Genomic DNA, 13,620 nt, shown 5'->3' on the forward strand with positions numbered 1-13,620 from the left:
ACCTGGCTGCTATTTATGTGACAGCACTTTTTCATGGTGTTTGTCCTTGGAGTGATTTCTCTGTTCTGATGTCAGCCAGATTTAACGAGCTACCTAATTTCATAGGCAAAATCATTGCCTTAGACACCCAACTTTAAACACTTTGCTAAGAGACTGTGGCAGATCATGAATGTGGTGCTGTTTTTAGGAGGAGATGGGGAGAAGGTGAATGAGACACACGTGAGGAGAGGAAGATGTGCCAGTGGCAAGCATGGGCTGGAGTAACTGGAATCAAGGGCCTGAATCATAGGGAGCAGATGAGTGCGGAACCTGGCATCAGGGAGATAGGACAGATGCGAGTTGATATTCATTAACAGTTAATGCCAGCTGAGGCTCCAGAGCCAGTAAATGGGAACTGTCTGCACCAGCTGCCTGCCAGGAGGGTGTTGTCTGCCTCTGTTATTGTAGGGCCTGCAGGAAGGAGCTCCTGGAGTGCTTTTACTGCTGTCCCTGGGGTTTATATGTGTACTGTCCGCATCCCGTTACAGCAAAAGCCACCCTCTTCCCCAGGGTCTGTGGGTCTGTCCAGCCACCTTCTTCCAGGTCTCCAGGGATGGGAATGGAACTGAGATTAAATGACAGCGATAAAACTGATCTTAGCCACCAAAACTGCTGTCTTGCAATTGACATCTCTGGAAAAGCTCTTGCGAAGAGCTGCATGTGAAACCTTTCTGACTATAGTATGAGTTTCGAACCAGATGTGGGTGGTGAATTAAACCCCATTTCTGAATGTAGTACAGAGGAGCGTTGGGTACGTGCTGCTCTGCAGATCAAAGTACCTCTGCTTTGCCGTTCATGAAGGTCATCATCTAATAGGCAGAGGTGTGGGCTGAAGTTTCCATTGCAGCCAAGGCTGTTTCACACCGGTTTTGTGCAAGAAGCAGTGGTATATCCTGCAGAAGGGCAGTGGGACTGCCTAAATCATAGCAGTACATTCTTCATTATGAAGGTATATAATATTCCCCGTTTCTTATGCTGCCCTTTAAGCATTGGAGGAAACAGGCCATAATTTCTGCATAAACACCTTGTTTGCTTTGAGCTGGCTGCTTGTGCTGGTGGTGAGAACTTGGGTTGTGCCATAGTGGGACTCTTTAAATGAGCCCAAGCATGTTAGACATCTAGGTTTGAACTAGATGATCTTACAGTCCTTTCCAACCCTAACCATTCTATGATTCTTTGGAATTTGGTGGAAATAAGATGTGTACCTTCTCAGAGACATTATTAACCATTCCCACCAGAGTGTGAGATCCAGCAGGAAAATGCTCTGTAACATATAGAAGGAAGGAAGCTGGTTTCTGTATAAGTGACTGTCGGACCCCAGAGGACTTGTGTACCTGCTATGGAAATGGGTATGCTCGTTTAGAAATGGGTTTGTTTGTTTTCAAGTTGCTTGCAGGAGTCTTGGGGGATGTTAGATGATGCGCACTGGCACAGTTAGCTGTCATGATGCTAATTGCTTTAGGAAAAGGAAAACATTTACCTGTGTATAGAACTGAATAGATTTGCAGGGTTTATGTATTTAATATGCTCCCTTGAGGCTATGCTTGGTCTAATGAGTCTTCTGATGGCATTTGAATTGAACCAGACCAGAAACAACAAAGGAGGTTGTTTCAGCTCTGTCAGGTTTGAGAAATGATTTCTATGCAGCCAGACCCGGGTAGAACAGCTTTTCATGAAGATGTGAACCCTAATAATTCAGTATGGAAGCATCTTGAAACCAACCGCATCCTTGCTCTATGGCACATGCACAGTTTGCTGAATTAGATGTTGCAGGACAAGTATGTTTTCTCCTCAACCAAAATGGAGTTATTTATTTCTATCTCTTTAGGAAAGTCTGTCCTCTGTTCTATATTCTTTTGCCCCCAGAAGTGCCATGCCATGCTGTGCAAGCACCCTGCTCTGAATTTGTGCTGATGGCATCAGCCTCACTTCAACTGTGTTGGAAGAACTTAGCTGATAGGAATCCTTTGCTGTTTAGCACTGAAAGGAGTGTTTCTGAGTGCAAACACAACCGACTGATGCATCTTTATAACTGGATGATAAATGCCTGGATCCTTTAAGCAGCTCTGAAGGTTTCTTCCTATTTGCTGAATAGGAAACTCCTCGTTGCCAAGCACTGCATTGCCCCAGGTTACTCCTGCTCACACAAGTCACCCTTCTCCTTCCTGTGCTGGAAGAATCCTCCATTGTTTATTGCTTGGCTGCATCCAGGGGCAGGACCCACATCCTGCCCTTCCTCGCTGTGGTGGGACATGGGGTGACTCTACCTGGGGAACCAGGGGTCCATCTGCCCTGTATCATCAGCATCTGCTACACTGCCCCTTGCTCCTGGCTGGTGTTGAGAGGCTATAGCATAGAATAAGGGAGGTCCGGTGATTGTTGGTCCCCTCCTCCTCCTCTTCCAGTTTGAACCACTTCAGCTTGCTGGGTTGGAGTTGAGTTGAACCAAACCAAACCACACGCACAGCCTGTAGGCGTTGTGTCTCTTGAGCCGCATTTGCTTTGATCCTCTCCAAGCCTAACAAAGGCAAGTTTTACCACTACAAATACTCCACATTCTCTTGCTGAGGTTGGGCTAAATTGGCCTTCAAACCCAGGGACCAGGGGGATGCACTGGGTGGGCGCTTGGCAGGATGCTCATTATGCCTTCTGTGAGCTGTGGGAGAAGGGAAAAAGAAAAGGTGATGTGGAATAACTTGCTTCCATCTCCTTTGGGACTTCATTTATGAGCTTTATTGTTTACCTATAGGTTAAAGGATCTTACTTCCCCAGCATCTGAATCATTTCTTAAGCATCATGTCAGGTACAGTGCCTTTTATCCATGGGATGTTTGCTGGAGCTGTTTGGAATACAAGCATTCCCAGCTAGGCTTTAAAACTGCTCGGTTTATGGATTTCAGGAGGTGTTGCCCAACTACTTGTTCTGTTTTATCCCAAGACAGGGTGCACAAGGATGCATTCAAGCAGAAGAAAGCATTCCTGCTCATGTTAGGGAGGAAATGAGTAATCCCGTATGGAAGCGATGACTCTTTAGTAATTAAAGAGAAATTATTGAATAACTGTTGACATGGAGAAAGGTTTCCTTTTCCAGAGCTCCTGCTGGAATGTTGCTCCCATTCAAGGGCCTGTTTTGAAGCCAGAGATCCCTGTATGTGATTTACCTGGGCATGGGGAGCTGTGCCACCACCATTGCTTGGTACCCACAGGGTTAGGAAGAGTCTATGGCCGTTGCATCAGTCAGAGTTTATCATAGTGCATGGATGGGGGAGTGCATGGCATCTACCTTTGGTGTAAGTGGGTAGATCCTAGATGGAGAAACCAATCTGCCTTTGTCTGACCTGTGCCCAGATTTGCTTGTGCTGGACCCCGAGTGCTTGAATAGGGCTGTGCCTTGGTGTGCATGAGGCTTTGATGCCATGGGGAGCATAGGGACGCGAGAGCTGGTGAAGAGCTGATACAGAGTGAGGAGTTCAGAGCTGGAGATGGTGTTTTGAGGGGCTCTCCACAAGGAGGAGTCACTTTGGTGGCTGCCATCCCCATGGCACCTTTATGGGTGACAGGTTTCTCATAATGGGCTTTCTGGTGTTCTCATGGCTACCAGACCTTTCTGCTTCTGACCTCAACACTAGGTCCCTACCAGCACTATCCTCCGCTTCGTTCAGCTGGGGACTTAGCACTGCAGTGCCAGTCTCTCCATCTTCTCTCTGTTTATTTAAACCAATTTCTTTGTGTAGCCTTGGCTCCCATAGAGCACTTGCGGGTGGCTTTTTAATTTCAGTTTGATTTCAGATGGCAGGGAAACACATTGCTCTGCAGGAAAGCAGCATTGCCTGAAGTACAAGGTGTGGATTTACTTGCAGAGATGAAAAGTTGTTAGGTTCCCCACTCTTATTGAAAGCAATTCTTTAGGTGTGACTCAGTTCTGCAACAAACGCCAACAGTTGAGTGGTTGCCTCAGTGGCCCACTGCACAATGATGCTTGTCACTTGCTGACATCCAAATGATGATATTAATAATGCACTTTTCTTTCCCCTATGCTGGAGATCTAGTTTCATAGAATCATGGAATAGTTTGGGTTGGAAGAGACCTTAAAGCTCATCCAGTTCCAACCCCTTGCCAACACCTTCCACTAGAGCAGGTTGCTCTAAGCCCCATCCAACCTGGCCTAGAACACTGCCAGGTTCCTCTTTCTTGGAATATTACACATGTTCCTATAAACACTCTGTATACAGCCCAGTGCTCCCCTGCAAGGAAGTGGCGCTTGCTCCTCTGATGCAGTCTGTGGGGCTGTTGGAAGCTGTTTGCAGGTTTTAGCATTGCCATTTAGTGCGAGATGTGTGGGTTGGTGCTTTCTTCTTGCCTGCTCTGTTGTGGGTTGGTTTTGCTTACCAACAAATGTACTCCAGTAAAAACCATAATGAAAAACAGCTCTAAGAGAGGCTTTCTGCAAGTACAGCTTGCTCCGGGTCAGGGAGGAAGCAAGCTGTTGATAAAAGCAACTCGGGCTATGCAGTGGTCACAGCAGTTGTGCCTTCACCCACAGGATGAAGTGGCAGAATGGGTGTAAAGCAGGCAGCTCATGGTGTGTTTTAAGCAGGATGGGGCAACCATCACAAATCAAAGAGCCTTAAGCTCAGCTTGGGCTGGTTTTGCCATTGGTCTTTTATTCCATGGGAATGGGGAGGGAGCTGGGAATAGGTGTGCAGAATACCCTGCAAGTGGAAGAAGTGGGTTTGAGTCTACACAAAGGGTTGACGATGTGCACTGCAAAACCTCCTGGGTTTTGTGAAACCCCGTGTAGTCCAGGCAGAAAAGCCTCTGGGGTGCAAGTGCTCAATTTCAGGACCAGAATTCCCACATGGATGTGACCTTCAATTTGACAATACCCCTTCTGTGCCACAGACCTGAAGTGTCTTCCTTGGCTCAAGAAAGCAGGCTGTGTGTGGTAGTGCCAAGCAATATGTTCCCATCCATATGCAGCCCTCCGAAGATGAGCTTTCCTTTGTTCTGAAAGCCCATGGGAGAGGTGCCTACGCGTGCAGAGCGCCTTTTCCCTGCCTTCCTTTCTTCCTTTCTCTGCTGCTGCATTTGGATATTGCCTTTCCTCCCTCCTCTGTTTGTGAAGGTTTTCTCCTTGGCGCGTTGTTTGCGCTTCTTGCAAGCTAAAGAACAAGCTGTCTGTGTGTACGTGTGTGATTTGGTTCCTGTCCAAGCAGTGGGAGGCATTAAAGAAAAGGGCATTCAGCATTCAGGTTTCTGTGACACAGAAGGCAACATCAAAGTTAACAGAGCCCCAGATTTACCCATGATAGACTCCTTCCCTATCTCTTGCTGCAGTGCTGTCCTGCTCATGGGTGTTTGCAGAGTTTAAGCCTAAATGGGCTACAAGAAACCCAGAGAGGGGCTTTGTACAAGGGCCTGTAGGGACAGGACAAGGGGGAATGGCTTTAGCCTGCCAGAGGGGAGACTGAGATGAGCTCTGAGGCAGAAGCTCTTCCCTGTGAGGGTGCTGAGGCGCTGGCACAGGGTGCCCAGAGAAGCTGTGGCTGCCCCATCCCTGGCAGTGTTCAAGGCCAGGTTGGACACAGGGGCTTGGAGCAACCTGCTCTAGTGGAAGGTGTCCCTGCCCGTGGCAGGGGTTGGGACTGGATGAGCTTTAAGGTCCCTTCCAACACAAACCAGTCTGGGATTCTCAGAACCAGTGTATGCTCGCAGCTATGGGTACATGCTGCAAAAGCTCCCATCCCACTGCTATACCAGAGATAACCTTAGGTTTCCTACTGCCTTCTGGCTAGGATTATTGTGCTGGCTTTATTGCCATTAGGCATTCAGTGGAAGCATTATATGTGGCCTTTGGCAGCTTCGTGTTGTCCCTGAGCTCCATTAAGCTCCATTAGGAGCATTCATTCCCATGCTGGTAACAGTTTTGTGGCACAGATAAGTGCTGGCCCTGCAGAGAGTGGATTTGTGAAAGGGTGTCACTCTTGTGTGTCAGGAATACAAGGCTTGGAAACGCTGGGATTCCTGTTTACCATCTGTTTCCATGGCTCTTTCCTAATAGCCCTCTCCTCCTCCAGAATTCTAGGCTCTTTAATCAAAACTGTTTGGCTTGTGGTAGGAGGGAGGAAATCCCAAATTGTGGAGGAGATGGTGACATTTCTTGCCCTTTTCTATGTGTATCTCAGAGACAAACACACTAATGAGTGCGTGTGTGCTTACGTTTGTAGGTTGAGTCTTTGGGTGTATTTCCTAATGTGAGATGCAAGGTGGTGCATTTCTCTGCAGTGATTGAGATGAACTTTCAAACCCGTTGGGGGGACTCTGTATTTGCTAATCTGATCCACAGCCAGCAGTGTACAAGGAACTAGCTTCCTAAATGTGTCCAGATAAGCTTCTTTGAGAACCTATTTGGCTTGGAAAGCTGCAGTGTTGAGTGCAGGAGCTCCTACACCATCGTCCTTTACTCATAAGGGACATTTGAGTGTGCAGCCTATTCTCTTGCAGTTGGTGCTGCCCAGAAACACTCCGTAAGTGTTAGTTGTGGCTCATCTTCTCCTCTTTTCTCATGGAAAATATTACAGCATCCCATGCAGAAACATCTACTGGAGCATGATCTAAAACTGAGCAATGCTTTCAGAGCCGAGTGGCTTGGTTTGGGTGCTCTTTGTGTGACTTGAGATTACTCAAAAGAGCCTGGCATTTAGAAAGTGGAGTTTCAGTGGCTTCTGTAAAATGAAGCTGTAAAGCTGGTGCCACATAGGAAATCATTGGTCTGGTATGCACTGAGTATGTGTTAAAGCCTGGGGAAACACCAGTTCTTGTGATTCCATCAAAAAAACTTGATCAAGACTGATTGCATCAGAAATGACACTTAAAATACAAAGATTGCATTAAAGCAGCACACAATATGATGAAACACTTTTCCCCTTAGGGTGAGCTGTCTCTTTTTCCCTTTTCTTCAGTGTTCTGCTCACCAACAGCACTACTGCCATCCAGCAGCATCCAAAGCAGTGTTTCCTTTGCTTTGTGGCCATGTGCTGGTCCTGTGAGGAGAATCCCAGACTGGTTTGTGTTGGAAGGGCCCTTAAAGCTCATCCAGTTCCAACCCCCTGCCACGGGCAGGGACACCTTCCACTAGAGCAGGTTGCTCCAAGCCCCTGTGTCCAACCTGGCCTTGAACACTGCCAGGGATGGGGCAGCCACAGCTTCTCTGGGCACCCTGGTTTGCTTTTGACACAGCAGTTGTGGATTGGGGTCTCTTGGGAAAGGTGGCTTCGGCTCCATAGCTTGAGCTATGACTTTCTTCTCTCCAGCACTGAGCATCCTCTTGTTGCAACAAATGGCAGAGACCAAAGACTTGATGTGTGTGTTCTTGCTGGGGAGAACAAGAGGTTTAGTGCCACCGATATTGGAGCTTTTTCTGCTTTTCTCTGTCATGAAGTGTGCTGGGAAACCCCTAAAAAAAGGCTTGAAGTGCCCTCAGGGATGCAGGTCTTGGGCCCATCTCATTTGTCAGTGATGTGACAGCCCAAAGGGTCTGAGCCTGGAAGGTGGAAGCAGCCAGCCAGGATCATCAGACCTGGGATTAGGAACAATCCAAGCTGTTTCTCAGCCAGTGGTTCCCTCCAGAGAGGCAATCTTCTGTCTGTGCTGCAGCTCTTGCCTGCTCTGACAGAGAGGAGGATAAAGTCCTTTGGGAAAGAGACCTCTTTTGGTGGATGGATGTCTGGGAAGACTTTTTCCAATGTAACATCCAAATGGAGGGGGTTTCTGAGTGAAAGCTGTTACTGGACATGGTGGGGATTATTGGGCCTCTGTGCCTGCCTCATGGGTGCGAAGAGAGCATCTGCCCATGCAAGGGGGGTTGGAACTGGATGATCTTAAGGTCCTTTCCAACCTAAACCACTCTATGATACTATATAATCCCCATTTCACGTGTCACATTTGCACTTTGCAGGTGGTTTCATCCCAACATCAGCGGAATTGAGGCTGAGAAGCTGCTCCTGACCAGGGGTGTCCATGGCAGCTTTCTGGCTCGACCCAGTAAGAGCAACCCAGGAGACTTCACTCTCTCTGTCAGGTAAGCGCACGGGAAGGGGCTGTCCTGAGTGCTCCAGCACACCCCGCTCTGATGGATAATGTGCAAGTGGAGAGGAGCTGCATAGAGATGTGGTACCACTTGATGTAAAAGGGTGTTGGAACTCTCCCTGTTGCAGAGGATGTGCTAAAATCCATGAACTGCTTCCCCCTGGTTCCTTCATCCCTGTGCTGCCAGGGTCAGCTCTGTGCTTATGGATGTGTTGCCAGAAGAAGGAAGATAACAAACCCACTTATTTTTTGTGGAGATACATTCAATCCCAACAGGAATGAATAATTTCACTCCAATTTCAAAGGAACTAAATGTAGCTGCCTGCGGGAGAGCCCTATTTTCTGTGTCTGTAAGGAATCCCAGGAGCACGTCTGTAAGATTATGAGCTTGCTGACCAGCCTCAGGGTGGCTGTGTCAGACAGCATCATGTGCATCATCTTTAAAGTGCTCCTGTGTTCTTTGGGATCAAGGGCAGTAGCAGAAAGGATAACTGTCTTTGGGATTGTCATCCTTACGATGCTGTGGGGCAGATGCACTGGGTAGAACTCTCTGAAGGTGAACTAAAGAGGCAAAAGGTAGCATTGACCCCATGATAAAAGGAGCAGGTTGTGGCTTCAACATGAACCTTCCACACAGGGAAATAGCAAAGGTTTCTCCAGGCGCATGTAGCACAGACCTTGTTTTTGTGGTGGCTTCTGTTGATTTTAAACAACCCTCATTTTGTTTAGGAAACTCCAGTGAGTTTGTAAATCCTTTGACCAAGGCTGTGTTTAGAGAAATCTTGTGCAAAGGACAGAATGGACAGACTGTTTCCTCCTAGCAGGGCACTGAATCTAACAGGACAAAAGCAATTCCAGCGTGGTTTGAGCCTCAATCCCTCCCCATGCACCTCTCATGGCTGGTCAGAGCAGTGTGGTGATGCCAACCAGCTCCAGTGAGGCTTTACCCTCTTCTTGTTGCCTTAAGCACTGAGGTGAAACCCTCCTCGGCCTTATTCCTTCCCCTTTACCATGGTCACCACACTTGGAGCTGCACTCTCACTGCTCTCGATGCCAAATGCGGTCATCTCTTAGCAAGAGGGAGGGTTTGCAGCTCCCTTATCTTTTTCAATGCTTCTTTTTGTGTTGGGGAATACATCCTTTGCCTCTCTTTGGCTCTGACCAACCACAGCTTCTCATGCTGTGGAGCAACATAACAGAAGGGGAAAACTTATCTTTTTCCATGCACTGGGTGGGTGGGAGTGTTTGGGTCTGACCTCACCAGCTCCCCAGTAATGTTGCCATCAGAAGTGGCTGTGAGTTAATAAGAGAGGCAGCAAGTGCTTCTAATTAGGGTGGAAAACAAACTCACAGCTGCCTTGAGCAAGGCAATATGTGTAACACGGGGGTTATCTTCATGTGAGCTCAGTGTCTCTCTTAGTGTAGCTTTGTGAGTCAGGCTGTTGTCTGATGGTAAAGCGAAGCACTGACAGCACCAGCTTGGCCTTGCATGTGCAAGCAGATGCAGGTTATGGCTCTGCAGCAGTGTCCTGATGTGGAAAGATACCCAGCAAGCAGCATGGTTACCCTGCAACAGCAGGGTGAATGGCTTTGATGGAGAGCCAGATTCCACTCCTGCATTGCTGCACTGGTGCCATGTGCTGTGGGGTCAGTGTTCTTCCCTTAGCTCTGTCCTTGTTCCTCAGCCAAAGGTGATGTGTGTTTTCTGCTGTTGTGGGTTGTCGTCTCTCACTTTTGCTGGTCCATCCCCAACTGGGCATCCCATGGAACAGCTCCTGTGCAGTTTTCCAGCCTGGTTGATTCTATGATTCTATTATTGCCTTTATTTCTTTACCCTTTTCTGCTCTCCCCATGGCAGAAAGCGGAGATAGGGAGGAAGGGAGTGTCAGGTTATCAGAGGGGGTTTGGAGACCGTTGTGTTGCAGTAAATGTTTAACAACAGTATTGTTTTAGCCATAAGATCAAGCCACATCATGTCCTGAATGCATCAGTGATGCCCTGCAGTAATGGGAGGCCAATATTGAGCAATACCCACAACAACCCACTGGCTGATTGTAACACAGTGGAAAGTCTGACCAAGTCTCACAGTTCTGAGTAAACCAAAGCTCTGACACATACCATGCTTCCAGGAAAGCACATTAAACATGACACATGAGCAACGTGTTGAGCTTTGAAGCATCCTGAATTGAAGACTAGGAAAGAATTCTTTCATTCACTACTTTTATCTGCAAGTTCTTGCTCCCTCCTGGCTCATCCCATCTCTATTCCATGGTTTGGAATATAGTCTTGGCTCTGGAACACTTACCTAGACATGGCCACTGGTTAGGTAGAGCAGTTTTGCTTATACTTCATGTGAGTGATATGCTCTTCTCCCACTGATGATGGCAAAAACATGTGCGTAAATGTTCTTTGGAATTAGAGCTGCAACACCTAATGGAGTAGAGAATGAGTAGCTTTGTGCTGTGAAATCTGAAAGCTTAGGCTGCTGTCTTTCCCCTATGTCTTTGCCTTTTCCCTGCTACATTACACATACAGATGGAACAATGTGTTATTATTCTCACCTAGAATTATGTCCTGAAAGAGCTTTATTTTATCTCTGAACTGGACAGATCTATATATTTTTCCCCTTTCTGAGAAATAAAAGGTTTTCAAAGGAAAACCACAGTTGTCTTTGAAAAAGTACCTAAACCAGAGGTGTCAGGAGGAGAAAGTACCTTTAGGAAAACAACCAAAACCTTTTCCTCCTCCTTTCAACCCCCCTTTCAGCTTCTTCAAGGCTTTTTGAACAGCAGTGAGGGGAAATGCAGCTCCTTTTAATTACAGAGAGGATGTGGGCTGAGCAGAAAGCAGGCGATGGAGTTCTGGCTGACCAGACCACACAGTGAGTGACCGTGTGCTGGTGTGAATCCAGATACGTGTCCCTAAAGAGAGGCAAGGAAATAATAGTGAAGTTATGATGTTTCCATGAAACTCTGGGGCTGTTTTCCCTTTATTTCTTTCTTTCCCTCTGCACTCTTCAGCCTTTACCATGACAGCAACAAGTCTTCATAGGGCTTTGTTTTCTCACTCTTAAGAGGCAAACCATGTGGAGAGGACATGATACAGTTAGTGAATGGATGATGCTTGTCCTGGTCTTCAAAACAACCTCAGCTCTGCATCCAAACTGCTGGCAGCTTGTCATCAGCCAAACCTGGCTCCTTCCTCTTCTAAACATGCTCCTTCTTGGGATGTCTTATTGCTGTCCTCAGTGGCTTGAGTTTGTTTGGAAGCAGATGGTTCATTTAGAGACGTAATACTAATGGATGGATGCCTTGGGCTCACTTGTGCTCATGTTCGGCAAGGCAGAGAAGTCTGAAAGCATCCTTGTGCTTCACATCCCTTCCCAGGACAAAAGGTTGGGTGTCTATGGAGCAGGGAACACCTTTGGGAATGCAAAAAGCGTAAATGCCCTGTAGGGAAGTAGTGCCAACGTGTGAGATCACTGAGTAGTTGGATGTCCTTGGTCCATAAGCACCTTCTGGAGCTTCTAACAACAGCGTAAGTGAGCAGTAGGGCTGCAGAAGGCAGCTTCATCCTAGGAGCTGGGAATGAGGAATTCAAACTCCATGCCTAATCTCTAGAATTCCTTCAGCTGTGTCTCTGAAAGTGCAGGCCAATGTCTGTTCTGTTGTCTGTCTGTATTGGTGAATGGCGAGTTTTCTCAAACTCTCCTTTAATTGAAAGCAAACAGCAAAGTTTCTAAACCCTGTGGGAGGATCATCTTGGTTTTTCCACAGAGAGTGTTTGGGGTGGTTTTGGGTTGCTTTGTGCAGCTTGTCAATGGGCTCATATCTATAAAGTTCCAGGCTTTGTGTGTCTGACACAGGCAGGAAATACACATGACCAAGAAAGACTCTTGGGGATGCAACAGGCAAAGGTACTTCTGACATTTAAAGTGGTTCTATTGCTTTCAGTGACAAAAAAGGGTCTGTTTGGGTATTTTGTGAGACCTCCTCTTACTGGCTGTGCTTGTGAATAAGAGCAGACTGGGTCTGCACTGGTCATCTGCATAGGGATACAGGCTCACAAGCTGGAACACTTTGGATGAAGAAATCCTCCTGGATATCTAGCAAAGGGGTTGTACTAATAGTTCAGAGAAGCTTGACTTGAAATGGAGCAACTCTCATTTTTCTAACTGCTGACACTGCCAAAACAACCAGATTCTGCTATTAAATAGTGCTGCATCCCTATCAGAGAGCTGTGTGTCTGATGGAAGTAGCCGTGCCCTGCAGCACAGGGCAGCTGAGTGCTTTGGGCATCTCCTTTGTGCTTTATTTCACTAGCCAGCATGTGGAGGACACGCTTCAATGGATGCTGCTACTGTGCAGGCCACTTGTGCTGCCCAGTTTGGAGCTGCAGAGCTGACGCAAGCTTTAAGAGGAGAAAATGGGAAGGAAATGAGGGTTGATCAATGCCCTTTGTGTTTAGCATGACATGGAGGGCTCATGGGATAAATGACCCTGATTATCTCCCTTCTTTTCATCCCTCAAAGGCCTTGGGATGGGGGTGGGTCTGTGAACTGAGCCTTTGTAGGTCCCTAAAGGGGTTGGAGTGTGGGGATGGAGCTGTGGAAAGAAGGGAGCTTTTGAGCCTTGGGCCAAGTGGCCAAACCACAGCTTCATCTGCTGGCTTCTGTGCTGCACAAAGGCCCTTCAGGTCCCGCTGCTGGTATGGAAGGCAGATGCCATATACCAGCTCCTTTGGGAGAAGAGGCATTGTCATTGGCTGGGATAGAGAATTGCACAGCCAGTTCTCATTTCCATCCAGTGACTTGTGCTCAAACCCTCCATGCAAACACTGCCAGGCTCTGAAGCCTCTAAATACCATGGGGTGCTGCTCATCAGTTCCCTGTATTGCAGATGGTTGGTTCTACTTCCAATACCTTGTTATGAAGATGTAGCCTGTCTGTCCAGGATCCAGATGCAGATATTCACACCTCAAGCCTGTTTGTTGGTCTTCTGCTGGTTTTGATTTGCTGTTAATGCGGGAAGATGGTAATGCTGTAGATGCTGCCTGTTCACACTCGGTTGTTGCCGCTGAATTGGCTCTAACTGGAAATCACCTTAATCCAGACAAAGCACAAACTACATCAGGATGGAGGAAATGGGAATGTGGCCATCTATCAGGGCAGTGTTTTAGGAGAACCACATGATATGTTGTGACTGTGGCTTGAATGTGGCTGGGAGTGTTGCTGTCTAATCATACGTAATGCCTCTAATAAAGGCAGGTCTGGAGGAGGCACACACAGTGCTGTGCTAGCACAGTGCTGTTAATGTTTCTGGGGGTTCTTCAAGGCTTAAAACACAGAGATCTCATTGCCAAGTCCCAGCTTGGCCTCATCTTGTTGACAGAATCAGCCCATGTGCATGAACAACTTAAACACTGACTGGCCAACGGGCTGTGCTAGAGTACACAGCAGCATCATTGGAACTAGACAGTCTTTAAGGTCCCTTCC

At 47.4% G+C, this 13,620-nt stretch overlaps 1 protein-coding gene across 1 annotated transcript in view; it reads left to right on the forward strand.

The window, feature by feature from the left end:
• LOC115617351 (tyrosine-protein phosphatase non-receptor type 11-like) overlaps positions 1 to 13,620 on the forward strand; it is a 42,037-nt gene that overhangs the window by 16,774 nt on the left and 11,643 nt on the right. The window contains exon 2 of the mRNA XM_030507720.1: positions 7,996 to 8,118. Coding sequence (XP_030363580.1) covers positions 7,996 to 8,118 — 123 coding nt within the window. The remainder of the gene's footprint in view (positions 1 to 7,995; positions 8,119 to 13,620) is intronic.

Source organism: Strigops habroptila, chromosome 16 (genome assembly GCF_004027225.2).
Source record: "Strigops habroptila isolate Jane chromosome 16, bStrHab1.2.pri, whole genome shotgun sequence".
In the NCBI taxonomy this organism is placed as follows: domain Eukaryota; kingdom Metazoa; phylum Chordata; class Aves; order Psittaciformes; family Psittacidae; genus Strigops; species Strigops habroptila.